At 34.3% G+C, this 15334-nt stretch overlaps 1 protein-coding gene across 5 annotated transcripts in view; it reads right to left on the bottom strand.

Moving 5' to 3' along the window:
* The window catches only part of NCKAP1 (NCK associated protein 1), a 108810-nt gene that overhangs the window by 35793 nt on the left and 57683 nt on the right, over positions 1-15334 (bottom strand). For all 5 annotated transcript variants that reach the window (XM_019461387.2, XM_019461436.2, XM_019461406.2 and 2 more), the window contains 3 exons: positions 13859-13917; positions 5365-5510; positions 3285-3417 (listed from right to left, as the gene is read on the bottom strand). In XM_019461387.2, coding sequence (XP_019316932.1) covers positions 3285-3417; positions 5365-5510; positions 13859-13917 — 338 coding nt within the window. The remainder of the gene's footprint in view (positions 1-3284; positions 3418-5364; positions 5511-13858; positions 13918-15334) is intronic.

Below are 15334 nucleotides of genomic sequence, written 5' to 3'. Positions count from 1 at the left end.
AGAATAATAACAATAATAAAAGTTATAAGAAAGTGGTTTGAATTAAAATACTTTTTAAATAAACATGGAAAATAAAGTCTGTATAGTAAGGAGTGGGAGTAGGGAATGTTACAGATTTTTGGGGGGGGGGGGGGGACAACTAACCTACCATACTGTATTTACACAGTTGACATAAAGTAAGTATTTGGTGATTATACAACTACAATGATTGCGGGAATCTTAGAGGACCAATATTTTCCTTAACACAAAAAACTTAATGTAATTTCCAAGTTTCACAAGGTCCTATGCATCCAGTTCTTAAATATTAAACTATCAAAGAAAGGATGTGAAAGAGATTTAGAGTAATATTTTCTAATCTTAAATTATATATATATATATATATATATATATATATACACACACACACACACACACATATATATACATATCTCAACACAATGAATAACTTTGTAGTGTACCAACAGAAAAGAAAAGCTTAAGTATTTAATTAAAATTGTTAGAAATCAAGTCAGTAAAACAAAGAAATTCACAAGGCATTCAACTCTCTAAAATCAAACCCATCAACCCAGAAGAGAAAAAAAAAACCTGTGCATTTTCTAAATACAACAGGGGAAAAAAAGAACATTATATTTACTTTTTAGGAGATTAGATATGTATATGTAAACATACACTCACTCAAATCCATCCATCTCTCTCTACAGGATTCTGTATCTTTTTAGTTTTGGTGGATGTCGCAATAATTTAATAGGGTTTTCTTGTCAACGGTAACTGGAATGTTGAGTATATAATGCTATAAAATTTTGCACTACACGTTTGTAGCACTTTACAAAGAGATAAATTTTTGAAAGTTTACCTTACAGATCTTCCATAATTACATAACGAATGTATAATTTACATATACTTCTATGCTAAAATAATGTAATATACAAGAATATAAAAATACTTAAACACATAATGTAACTGTTCCTAGCTCTCTCATGATACTTTAATGTATTTTATTCTAAATGCCCTTTAAAACTTTAACAGGAAGCCAAACTGAACGGTTTGCATCTCCAGGCCAGATAAAATTAAATATTAGTTCACTTTACTTAAGGAAAGATTTCAAATTATAAACATTTAGGATTTCATTTAACCAAAATCTGACTTTTGAAAGATGAAACATACCCCTTGCTATCATTTACTCCTGAAAAAAGAACATTAAATTACCACTGCTTCAAATTCACTAGCCTTAATTTAAAATACAAATCTGGTATCACTACTCTCTTCAAGTGGCTCAGAAATGCTGAGACTGGATGGAAAACAAAACAACTAAAGTCTCTTAACATGTCACAGTCTCTCCATGATCTGCTCTCACCCTATTGCTACAGTGCTGAGACAGATTTTAGGAGAACAATGTCAGAAGCAGAGATACCACGTAAGGACACTGTAACAATAATCCAGGAAAAAAGATATGGCTTTGACAAAGATAAGAAGTAGGCATTTGGATATATATATAAAGGTAGAGCCAAAGGCAGAAAAGGCTTTGAACGATGGCAATGGGGTAACATGTGGAGAATCAATAGTTCTATTCTGGACATGTTACATTTCAGATGGTCACAAATACCTAAACTGCAGCAGAATATACAGAAAATCTAGAACTAAAGGCAAAGGTCTGGGCTGGAGATAAAAATTTGGGAGGCATCAGCAATATGCTAAGTGAAATTAGCCCAACACAAAAAGACAAATACTACATGGTTCCACCTTTATAAACTACCTAGAATAGGTAAATTCTTAGAGACAGAAAGTAGACTAGAGGATACCAAGGGTTGAGGGATGAGAAATTACTACTTAATGACACCAAGTTTCTGCTTGGAGTGATAAAAGTTTTGCAAATAGGTAGTGGTGACGGTTGCACAACACAGTGAAAGTAATTAATGCCGATGAGTTGCACATTTGAAAATAATTTAAATGGTACATGCTTATATTATAAAGTTAAATGTTTATTAAAAAAATATTTTTATCACAATTTTTTAAAAGGCAAAAGAAAAAAAAAAAGAATGGGTATAGACTCCAAATTGTTGAAGTTAAATTTAAATGCCTGGCTGAGAAATTTTTACTTTCTCTACATGCAATGGAGAACCACTGAGGATTTTTCAAGAAGGAAAGAAGTACTCTGGTGGCATTGTATCAGGTGATCTTAAAGGCAGAAATACTGAAGACAGGAAAACTATTTAGGAGTATATATGAAGAATATTGCAAATTTGAGCTACAACAGTGACAAAAGCAATGGAAAGTAGAAGACGGATTCAAATTCTTGTTTTATACCAGACAAATAAAACTAAGAGGACTTCATGGGTAATTTAATGGGAGGAATGATGGTGAGGAAAATTAATAATGTATTTTCGGCATAAAGCTTGAAGAAAATATCTATTAAATCTAAAAACTCTATAAAACTATTAAATGTGGTGGTGTTGGTATCCCTGCAGGTAAAAATCCTAAAAGGTGTCCCTACTGAATTTCCCTCAGGCTAACCTTTCTCAGAGTCAGTTTCCAATGCATTGCTGGAATACAATCTGCAACCTAATGCTTAGAGACATTAATAACGCTACTGCAATTTGTTGGTTTCTCTTCTCCAAGTTTTGTAGTTCTAAGTAAAGGGACTCAACACTAAGTTAAACTATAAAGAAATGGACCATTTAAGTTTAATATATATTCTTACCACATTTACAAAGTGCCATTTCTTCTCTAAAGATTAGAAGAAATACTGAATACATTTTTGATAGATACTTGCTGTCAATAAACTATGGAGTAGTTCAATTATTCAATAACTATGTGTGCCTGTGTGAATGTCTTACAAATACTAGCAAATATTAATTTTGTGTACTACATCTATCATATTAACAAGTCAGTGAAATTCTTCTTTGACATGTTTATGCTTAGTCAGTAATGTGTACATTCAATTTTCAAGTCTTTTCAATAACAGTTTGACAGGAAAAGTAGGCATATAAAATCGATAGCTATATATAACTTTACAATAAATATTAATACCTGACCCACCATTTAATAAATGTAATTCCAAGTGACTTTATAACATGTTCTTAGAAATATGTATGTGTATTTATCCATCTATGCAAATAAACATTAACAGCTTTTTTAATCTATTCAAACATTCTTCTGATTTTGCAGAGATAAAGTAGGTAGGAAGCTAGATTAGGTAATTGTGACTTTGTGAAACCCAGCCAGCTACATATTTGTTCTAGTTTACTCTGCATGCCATACAAATCACAGTACTACTCTGAAATTACCTCTTCTGGACATAGTTCATGTGTGCAACTCATAAAATGAGTGCAAAGCAGTGGAAACGCAATTGAGTATCTTGACTGAGAGGGTAACTCCAAACACTGTTGAAACATCTTCTCAAAAGCACGACTATAAAAACTACACAAGGAAACAAAAATTAGATCACAATTTTTGTAGTTAAAAACTTTAATGATATAGTACTTTATTTAATTGGATTCAAGTAAGTGAAAGTTATCAACTGGTAACCTTTATTACCATAAGAGGAGTAGTTATTTTTCCAAAGAGTATCTTTCATACACCAACAATCATTACAGAGTAACAAAAATATTATTTGTAGTATATTAACAAATTTTAAAATAAACTCAAACAGAAAATACACCATATCTATGACATATGAATACGACATTCAAATCTCACCTTGCCAAATTTTTATCCAAGCTAAGTCATTATCAATTGCAAGAAACACCATTATTTTATGTACGACTAGGAAAGAAAAACACTGTCAATTAAACAATGACACACCCATCAATTTTAAATTACTTCCAGATTTAGGAGATATTAAACATAAAAGAATATGAGTCTGTAAAATATAGTACATCTTGGAACAGTAAGACAACCAGAAGTAGTGAATATGTCTTTATTTTGGATATAACAGACAAAATAAGAATGTGATAAGAAAAGATGCATAACAATTAATTAAATATGACTACAAATCACAAATTTTAAATACTACTCAAAGTACTTTTACTTCCAAGAAAAGGGAAAAGGACTTTTTAATTGCAGTAGCTTCTTTTACAATAGGAACTTTTCTGTAGTTCAAACATATGTAAACATAAAATGCTCCATTTTCTTTTCAAGTCCAACAATAGTGCAGGGTTCCAAATAATCTTAAAATTTTTGCATATCTAACATATGATATATTGTGTTTCAGTGATATACTGTGTTTCTAGAGTTCCTTTAAGAGATCTCTCATGCCTTCCGTCTGGTGATTTCTATTTCTTCTGCAATACTGCTAATTAAAGCTATCCTAACAAACTGCCAAAATCAGTGTGGACTGAGTTATCTTCCAAAATAAAACCAATGAGAAGCTATTCATAATGACAGCTTTTCAATACATAGAAATGACTATCACTATCCACTGAGATTATCTCAGCATTGTAAAAATAAAGGGACATAATACTGGGTTATTCCAATCAGCTTCCCTACAGGAAAAAAGACCAAGAAGCAGATATAGAGTTGACACTGCACAACTTTGGTGCCAGAATACTTGAGTTTAAATCCTGATCCCACTGTTTATTAATTTGATCATAATCAAGTGCCCTTATTCATTCAAGCATTTATTAAGTACTTACTATGTTAGACATTAAGAAAATAAAAACATGACCTTACTTCAAGAATCACATTTATGTGGGGAGAAAGGGGGAAAAAAATGTAAACCGCTAAATTTAACTAAAGAGGCTACGATAGGAGCAAAGGAGAACAGAGAACAATGGAGGGAGTAGTAGTCACTACATCATCATTATATTAACATCTAATTTAATACAGCAGAGCGAAATTACTTGCTATTTACTTCCCAACATTTGCTCTATTTGACCTTGATTCACAAGTTTTTTTTTCCTTAATCTAATGATGCAAAAGAGGGCCTTAAGGCAATCTGATGTGACAGTTTCTTACAACCTCAAAAAAAATATAAACATAAATTTACAACAGTAAGAGTTCCTCTTATAGAGAATAAAAAAAAAAAGACATAAAATCTCTACTTTGTAAACTTCCTTTTGTTAACAAGTTGTCTGTCAACTATTCCCTTTATAATCTCTTTTTTTAAAGATTTTATTTTTAAGTTATCTCTACACCTAACGTGGGGCTCAAATACACAACCTCAAGATCAAGATTCGCATGCTCCAACTGAGCCAGCCAGGCACCCCTATTCCCTTTATTCTTTTTTTTTTTTTTCCTATTCCCTTTATTCTTAAGAGTTTATTACTGAATAGTCTCAAGGACTACACTAATATAAAAACAATCAACAAAGATATATTTGGATACTAAAAATTTCAAATTCTGATTTGAAAAAAAATTACCACATACCAAAATATGGAGAGATCTGATGTTTCCACCAACATTTCCACCAAGGAATCTACCATTTTTGTATGAAAAATTATCGTATTCATCATCTTTCCAAGTTCTCTGTGATCTGCAAGGCTAAGTGAAGCCTTGGAAACACTAGTATATGCCTGTGAAAATACAGCAAAAAACAAAGTTGTTTAAGCATGGACCAATGATTTTAACCTTGACATTCTACAGGGGGGATAAAAACACTATTGAAAATTTTTTTTAATGTTTATTTTGACACTGTATTAATAACATCAACTTTTTAAAATTGTCAACAGTGACTCACACTTGAAATCCCTATTAAAAATTTCTTCAGATAAACTCAAATACTACTTCCAATAAAACAAAATCTAATATATGCGTCATTCATCTTGAACCCCAAAGGAAACTGCAATTACAGTATCAAAAGCATAAAACAGTGAATTGTCAAGTTAACCCTACCAAAAGGTATTTTCAGTCTAGCTTGAAAGAAAGCATATATGGGAAACATTCAGATGAAAATAAGTATGGTACATGTTGATTCATTGAGGTTTTAGACTATACTGAATCATTAAAAACCAGACAACACATTGTACTAATTGATGGATTCTGGAAAAAAACTGAAGATAGTAAAAATTAGTGTAGGTTGGCTAATAAGGTGATATAACTTAACCAAATCCATCAGTATAGGTTTATAGGGAAAGAAACTCAACTATAAAGGTACCAAATCAAAGAACAAAATCCTGTCAGTGGATAGTGGGCATTCCAGAAAGGCATAGGACAAGAATAGAAGGGGTGTCTACAGAATAAACACTGTTCACTATGGCTACAGTTAAAATGAAAAGAGGAAAAAGAAAATGGTGTCAGAAGAGATTCAATCATATCTTGCAGACCCCTGTATACCATGTTAAAGAATTTAAACCTTTTGGTGACCCAAAGGTTCTGTGTGGTGGTCAATTACTATTTCAGAAAGATTGCTCTATGTAGTGGGGGAGTCGAGAGAAGAACTGGGGGAGAGGTGGACAGAAAAGGACCAGGAGAGGAGGCAGAGATCTATTAGGAGGCAGCGGTACAATAATCCAGACAGGATTATGATGCTCTGATCCACAATGGTGGCAATTTAAAAGAGTTAAGTCTGGGAAATGACTAGATGTGGGCAACTGAAGAATTATGAATGATGGCCAGGGTGCTTGCTTTGGGGAGATACTCCTTCAAGGATCTCATATGTACCTACACATGTTGGATATGCCAAGAATGAAAGACCCAGAGCACTCATTACTCAGGCCATTTCTCAAGACTGTATCTGCAGCTGCCAAATTTGAGGAATGGTAATATCTCCCTCTGAATCAAAGAGTAAGTATGCTTACTGTTAATAAAATGGAGGGCTCATCAAACTCAGTGTTCCTTAACTGTAACACAAACCTACTGTATACATAGTATTCATCTGGTCCCCCCAGCGTGGGTCATGAAAGCAAGTGAGAAAAATGACATATATTTGTTGATGCTCATGGTGCTTCCTGTGCAATGAATAGCTAAGTCCTTTGTCTTTGACCCAGGGGACCCATGTCTTCTGCCAGTTTCCATGAAACATTAAGAGACTAAATAATTATTTTCCTTGTAAATCAGATAAAAATCAAATCTCAGCCCCTACAATGGCAAGGGGTCCATCAAGGATGGTTACCGTTCACTAAGAAAGCAGTTTTATATTTTGTCATTTTTGAGTGGATAAAGAATAATAAGGGCAATATTCTGATGGCAAAGTATACTCAGATATTTATTATAAACTAAGTTTAAATGAAGTTTAATTACCTTTAATCAGCTTTAGAGTAAAAAGAGGAACCACTGTTGTGGCCATGAGGTCACTAAAGACTTCCATTAATTGACACTCATTTAAAAATTCTGAACTAAAGCATCACTGTGAAAATAATTTCAGAGGAAATGGATGGTGACAAAATGATAATTTAAAAGACATTTGAAAAAGAAAATTAAAAAAAAAAGACTCATTTGAAATACTTGCCAACAAGGGATACAGGAGTAATGATGCATAGGGGCACTTGTACCCCAATGTTTACAGCAGCACTCTCAACAATAGCCAAATTGTGGAAAGAGCCTAAATGTCCATCAACTGATGAATGGATGAAGAAACTGTGGTTTATATACACAATGGAGTACTACGTGGCAATGAGAAAGAATGAAATATGGCCCTTTGTAGCAACATGAATACAACTGGAGAGTGTGATGCTAAGTGAAATAAGCCATACAGAGAAAGACAGATACCATATGTTTTCACTCTTATGTGGATCCTGAGAAACTTAACAGAAACCCATGGTGGGAGGGGAAGGAAAAAAAAAAAAAAAAAAAAGAGGTTAGAGTGGGAGAGAGCCAAAGCATAAGAGACTGTTAAAAACTGAGAACAAACTGAGGGTTGATGGGGGGGGGGGGGGGGGGGGGGAGTAGGAGGGAGGGTCGGGTCGGTGATGGGTACTGAAGAGGGCATCTTTTGGGATGAGCACTGGGTGTTGTATGGAAGCCAATTTGACAATAAATTTCATATATTAAAAAAAAAAAATGAAATACTTGCCAACAACGAAAGGAGAAGGTTATTTAAAAAAAAGGCTTAAATAAAAGTGTAAGATATGAACAACCCAAGTAAATTTGAAGACAGAGGGAAGAAGACAAATGAGAAAATAACTGAAGATGCTTTAAGAGACTACTGGAATACACAGGGGAACAAGATGCCTTAGGAAACAGGAAAAAAAATGACAAAGAATACATGGAGAGAGAAAGTACTCTTCTTTAAAGATTAGAAAAAAAGAGAAATCAAAATGACCAGTAAGAGACTAATGACCTTAGAATCAAAATTGCATAGGACTCCAGTGAAGGCATAAAACTATAAAATTCTCCCAACTGCTTATCCTTCAGGCCCTGCTCTACTCAAGAATTACTGATATTGGGGCACCTGGGTAGCTCAGTTGGTCAAGGTCTGACTGTGGCTCAGGTTATGATCTCGCAGCCCATGAGTTCGAGCCCCCGCACCTGCTTCAGATTCTGTGTCTCCCTCTCTCTGCCCTGCCCCCACTCATGCTCTCTCAAAAATAAACATTAAAAAAAAAAAAAGAATTACTGATATCTACAGAATGCTACACCTCTCTCTGGTCATATGCTTATAGTTAACTTGTATCCTTCTACCTGATCATTGATCAGTCAGATCATTCAGATCTCTTGTGAAGATCTGTTCCTTCTTGTAGTAATACTTAACACTAAGAAGTCTCTTTACTTGTCCTTTCCTCACTGGTTGCCCTTTTCCTGTGTAAACTATTGTCCTATTCAATTTCTACCCATCCTTCAATGTCTGGACAAAATGATGCTTTCTCTATAAAGTCATTACTACCAATTCCCACTTGGAAAAAGCTTTCTCCCTTAAGAAAACTGTAGTTAATAATAATCATACCCTATCGGCGGCTTCTTTTAAGTTAATCTTTTAGATTTTCAACTGCTATTTAATTTTTCCGTATCTGTTATGCCTGTCTCCACAGCCAGATTAATAACATCATCAAAAGAGGATCTGTACTCCTCTATAGATTATATAATACTGCTCAATATTTTATCTCCTGTATCGTATGGTCGAGTATGAAGGAGTGGAACCTTCACTGTTAACCTGTTCTTCATCGTCTATGCAAAACTTCTGGATTCTGGCCACTGCCTCCCAACTTGCACTTCTGCCCTTTTTCCATGGAGAAGACTTCGCTGGCTAAGTTGTATATACCAGTTTCCTTCCTTGGTATGCTCTGCCCTACCTACTGTCCCTAAAACTTAAGAGTTATACAGTAGAAAATGACTGCATGTCCTAGTCATGATTATGAGAAACACTATGGGCTGAATTGTGTCCACAAAATAGATATATTGAAGTCATAGTCCCCAGTACCTCAGAAGGTGACCTGATTTGGAAATAGGGTCTTCACAGAGATAATCAAGTTTTTAAAAATGAGGTCATTAGAGTGGGTCATAATCCAATATGACTGGTGTCCTTGTAAAAAGGAAAAATTTGGACCCAGAAATATGCACAGATTATATGAAAAGAGACAGAGCAAATGCCATTAGATTGACTCATCTACAAGCCAAGAAACATCAAAGATTGCTAGCAAGTCACCAGAAGCTGGGGAAAAAGAATGAAACAGATTTTCCCTCACTGCTGTCAGAGTCAATCCAGCTAACACCTTAATTTTGGATTTCTAGCCTCCAAAACTATAAAACAATAAATTCCTGTTGTTTAAGCCACCCACCTTTGGGACTCCGTTACGGCAGCCCTAGCAAACTGATAAAAGCAAGACTACAACGCATGAAAGAATCAAATAGCAGGTGTATTTTTTTTTTTTTTTAATTTTTCTTAACGTTTACTTTTGAGAGACAGAGACAGAGCATGAGTGAGGGAGGAGCAGAGAGGGAGACACAGAATCCGAAGCAGGCTCCATGTTCTGAGCTGTCAGCACAGAGCCTGACACAGAGCTTGAACCCACAAACCGTGAGATCATGACCTGAGCTGAAGTTGGACGCTTAACCAACTGAGTCACCCAGGTGCCCCAGCAGGTGATATTCTTATAATTATCTCATAAAAATTAAAAAAAAAAAAAAAAACACACAGGGATGTATCAATTCTATATTCTTAATGCTTACAACAAATGCTTTATACTCTGCCATATGACCAAACCAAGCTAAATTCTCAAGTGAATCCTTCAGATGAGTAAGCTTAATAATCCTGAAAGTATTTAATAACGAGTAAATTTGAAATGTACCTAAATCTCTTAAGATTTTCTGAACCCAAATGTTGGTTTAGGTACTCTCACAAACTGACAGCAAGAGACTTAATACTAAATAGTTCGATTTTTTTTACAATGAGTGACTTTCAAAATTTTAAATGTGTATATTCTTTAGCAGAGCAATTTTCACTTCTATTTTTACCTCATATGATCTACTTCTGTACTTTTCACAACTTTAGTTAAAACAAAGAAATGTTAATCTCTAAACTTCATTTTTAATAGGAAGAAAACAACGTATTATATATGCACATTTAATATTTGCGATGGTGCTATTTCAAGTCTTCTTTCCGGATCTACCATTACCTAACTCTGCAATCTCAGGCAAATTACTTAATACCTGTGGTCTCATTTATAAAATCATCTCTAAAAATACGTGATCATAGAACAAAGAACAAGAGCAAGAAAAGTGCCTATGTATTTTGAGGTTGAAAGGAAAGAACCTAAGAGCAAAAGTACCACAGGAAATAAAGAAGACTGCCAGAAAATTATGCTCTTGGAGTCCTTCGCCAGACTGAGTTGATCTAAAAATTTCTTCCACAAACATATATTGCTTATAATTTTTTAATTAAATGAAAAATTAATCTGTGGTACTGAACCATATGTATATATAGTATAATCCCATTTACTGTTTGAACACCTAAAAAGATATAAACCATTTATTAAAAGTTAGTATTTCTAGGGCATAACACTGGGAAAAGTACAAACTTTCATTTTCTACTACTTTACCTCTGGGTTTTCTGACATTTTATAATGAGAACACATTAGTATTACTTTAAAATATACGTATTTTTAAGATATGCAGTTATTAAAAAAACTGAGCCACAGTTTCCACATAATTACTGGAAGTATTTAAGGGGCAATTAAATGCCATCATTAAATTTACAGTATATACAAAGATTTTAAGCTTGAATTTTAAAGCCCTTAAAAACTATTTAAGTGAGTTATATATTAAATGAAAAGTTTTAAAGTCTAATACCATTTATTTCTGCATTTCAGAAATACAGCTTTTGGCACTACATCAGGGGATGGTAAACTATGGCCTGTGAGCTGGCTGCTTGTTATTCTTTTCCAAAGAAGAAATCCAGATAGTTAACAAGCACATGAAGAGGTGCTCAAACCTCATTACTCATCAGGGAAATGCAAATAAAAACCACAATGAGATATCACCTCACACCTGTTAGAAAAGTTATTATCAAAAACACAAGAGGTAACAAGGCAAAAATGTGGAAAAAGCGGGAACCTGCATGCACTCTTGGTGAGAATGTAAATGGGTGCAGTCACTCTGGAAACAGTATGGAAATTCCTCAAAAAATTAGAAATATAACGAACTACCATAGGATCCAATTAATTCCATTTCTAGGTATTTATCTGAAGGAAATGAAAACACTAACTCAAAAAGGTATCTACAAACGCTTGTTCACTGCAGCACTACCTGCAACAGCCAAGAAGACATGGAAATAGCCTAAGTGGCAACTGATGGACAAATAGATAAATTGTGGTGAAAAAAAATGTGTGCGTGTGTGTGTGTCGTGTGTGTGTATACAAGAATATTAGTCAGCCAAAAAAATGGGGTAAATCTTGCCACTTGCAACAACATGCACGGACCCCAAAGGCAATGTGCTAAGTGACGTAAGCCAGAGAAAGGCAAAGACCCAATGAACTCACTTATACATGGAATTTGAAAAAATAACAACAACAAAATAACCCCTTAAAACTGAACTCATAGATGTAGACAATGGACTGCTGGCTGCCAGAGATGGGGAGCTGGAGTTGGGGAATATGGGTGAAAGTAACCAAAAGGTACAAACTTCCAGTTATAAAACAAATAAGTCCTGCAGATGTCATGTACAGGATGATGACTGTATCAGCAATACTGTATTGCATATTTAAAAGTTGCTAATAAAATAGATCTTAAAAGTTCTCATCTTGGCACAAGAACAGACACTCAGATCAATGGAACAGAATAGAGAACCCAGAAATGGACCCACAAATGTATGGCCAACTAATCTTTAACAAAGCAGGAAAGAATATCCAATGGAATAAAGACAGTCTCTTCAGCAAGTGGTGCTGGGAAAACTGGACAGCGACATGCAGAAGAATGAACCTGGACCACTTTCTTACACCATACACAAAAATAAACTCAAAATGGATGGAAGACCTAAATGTAAGACAGGAAGCCATCAAAATCCTCGAGGAGAAAGCAGGCAAAAACCTCTTGGATCTTGGCTGCAGCAACTTTTTACTCAACACGTCTCTGGAGGCAAGTGAAACAAAAGCAAAAATGAAAGACTGGGACCTCATCAAAATGAAAAGCTTCTGCACAGCGAAGGAAACAATCAGCAAAACTAAAAGGCAACCAACAGAATGGGAGAAGATATTTGCAAATGACATATCAGATAAAGGGTTAGTATGTAAAATCTATAAAGAACTTATCAAACTCAACACCCAAAAAACAAATCATCCAGTGAAGAAATGGGCAAAAGACATGAATAGATGTTTCTCCAAAGAAGACATCCAGATGGCCAACCGACACATGAAAAAATGCTCAACATCACTCATCATTAGGGAAATACAAATCAAAACCACAATGAGATACCACCTCACACCTGTCAGAATGGCTAATATTAACAACTCAGGCAACAACAGATGTTGGCGAGGATACGGAGAAAGAGGATCTCTTTTGCATTGTTGTAGGGAATGCAAGCTGGTGCAGCCACTCTGGAAAACACTATGGAGGTTCCTGACAAAACTAAAAATAGAACTACCCTAAGACCCAGCAATTACACTATTAGGCATTTATCCACATGATACAGATGTGCTGTTTCAAAGGGGCACATGCAACCCCATGTTTATAGCAGCACCATCAACAATAGCCAAAGTATGGAAAGAGCCCAAATGTCCATCGATGGATGAATGGATAAAGAAAATGTGGTGTATGTATACACACACACACACACACACACACACACACACACTGGAGTATTACTCAGCAATCAAAAAGAATGAAATCTTGCCATTTGCCACTATGTGGATGGAACTGGAGGGTGTTATGCTAAGTGAAATTAGTCAGAGAAAGACAAAAATCATATGACTTCACTCATATGAGGACTTTAAGAGACAGAACAGATGAACATAAGGGAAGGGAAACAAAAATAATATAAAAACAGGGAGGGGGACAAAACAGAAGAGACTCATGAATATGGAGAACAAACTGAGGGTTACTGGAGGGGTTGTGGGAGGGGGATGGGCTAAATGGGTAAGGGGCACTGAGGAATCTACTCCTAAAATCATTGTTCCACTATATGCTAACTAATTTGGATGTAAATTTTATAAAATAAAAAATTAAATTAAAAAAAAAGTTCTCACCATAAGAAAACAAATTTCTAACTATGTGTAGTGATGGATGTTAATTAGATACATTATGGTGACCGTTTTGCAATAAGTACTAATGTAATGATGTTGCAAACCTGAAACTAGTATAATGTTCTATGTCAATTACATCTTAATAAAAAAACTGTTTCTTCTGAGGTAAAGACTATGGTCAGTTATACAAGGCTATGGTTACTCTTTTCAACAGGTATACAACAATGAACTTTTTTCTAAGTAATGTTTCCATATTAGCTAAAATAGTAAATATCCAAACAGAAAGCCAATGAAAATTAAGTTATTCTTACCTGTAACCTAAACCAATCTAATCTCATTCCTCTGAAATCAAATACTTCCCCATCTTCAACTACAACAGTAGAAAAAAGATTACAAAGCAAATTAATGTTTCAACAAATATATAATCACAGTTTTAAATTTAAGATCAAGATAATTCAACTATGGCCATATACACAAAAGAATTAAGAGCAGGGTCTTAAAGAGATCATTGTAAACCCATGTTCAGCATTACTCACAACAGCAGCATTATTCATAACAGCTAAAAGGCAGAAGCAACCCAAATGTCCACCAACAGTGGAATAGATGAACAAAATGTGGTACATTATTCAGCCTTGAAAAGGAAGGAAATTCTGACACATGCTATAGTGTGGCTGAATCTTGAGGACATACGTTGTGAAATAAGTCAGTGACAAAAAGAAAAATACTGCATGATTCCACTTATGAGGTACCTAGAGTAATCAAACTCAAAGAAACAGAAAGTAGAATGGCAGATATCAGGGGCGAGGGAAATTGAGAAGTTGATATTTAATAGCTATGGAGATTCAGTTTTCAAGATGAAAACGTTCTGGAGATTGGTTGAGCAATTATGTGAATACACTTAACCCTATTAAACTGTACACTTAAAAAAAAACCAAAAATAATTTAATAGCTAAGACAAGGCAGTAATTCTCAAATCCTATAAAAATGTTGATAGAAGGAGGGAGTTATGCTAAGAGAAGTGTTAAGTACAGACTTCTCTCCTAAACTGTTTCTAAGTGTGCTTACATGTCAATTTTGAAGAAGCTAGACTAGAGCTTGAGGAATTCCGTAAACAAAAGCTTTGGACAGCAGAGTGAAGTTCTTCAAGATAACTCTTTATAAACCAAATTATCACAACCAACTTTACAACAGTTTCACTACTTAAGTGTGATATTGATTAAACTAAAATGTATTTATTACTCAAATTTTCAAGGATTTGGATACCCTTTACTTAAAAGGTTACAAAACTAAAATACAACACCAATCTGTTGGAATGAAGTTTTCAAATAATGAAGAAGCAACCTAGTATATGACATTAACTTTTGGGATTGACAGATCGGAACTTAAAATTCCTATAGTAGCACTTAATACCTGTTAGAGCTTGGGAAAACCATGTTAAATAATGGAGAGGTTAACTCTCAAACCTTAAGTTTCCAAACCTACCAAATAAAAGCATAAAGAACTTTTTAAAATTGATGTGGACTAAACAGGATAATATAAGTGCCTGGCAATTTTTAAAATGTTTTATCAATGGTACATACTATTGTCACAGGTGATGCTTGGACCACATATACACTTCATTATGTTTCTTTGTTGTTGTTGTTTTTTTTTAATTACAAAATGCCTTTTTTCACCTGCTGAATAATAAAATATTTCAAGCTATAATTCTCATTATTTTTATAAATGTCACACACCCATTTTGGAAACTTTTGTTTCACAGAGAACAAAGCTAAGACAAAAGAGAACAG

The sequence above is a fragment of the Panthera pardus genome, unplaced genomic scaffold (assembly GCF_024362965.1).
Source record: "Panthera pardus isolate Hobbes unplaced genomic scaffold, ASM2436296v1 HiC_scaffold_10, whole genome shotgun sequence".
Taxonomy (NCBI): Eukaryota; Metazoa; Chordata; class Mammalia; order Carnivora; family Felidae; genus Panthera; species Panthera pardus.
The sequence above is the reverse complement of the archived record's forward strand: the minus strand, read 5'-3'. Positions and strand labels throughout refer to the sequence as shown.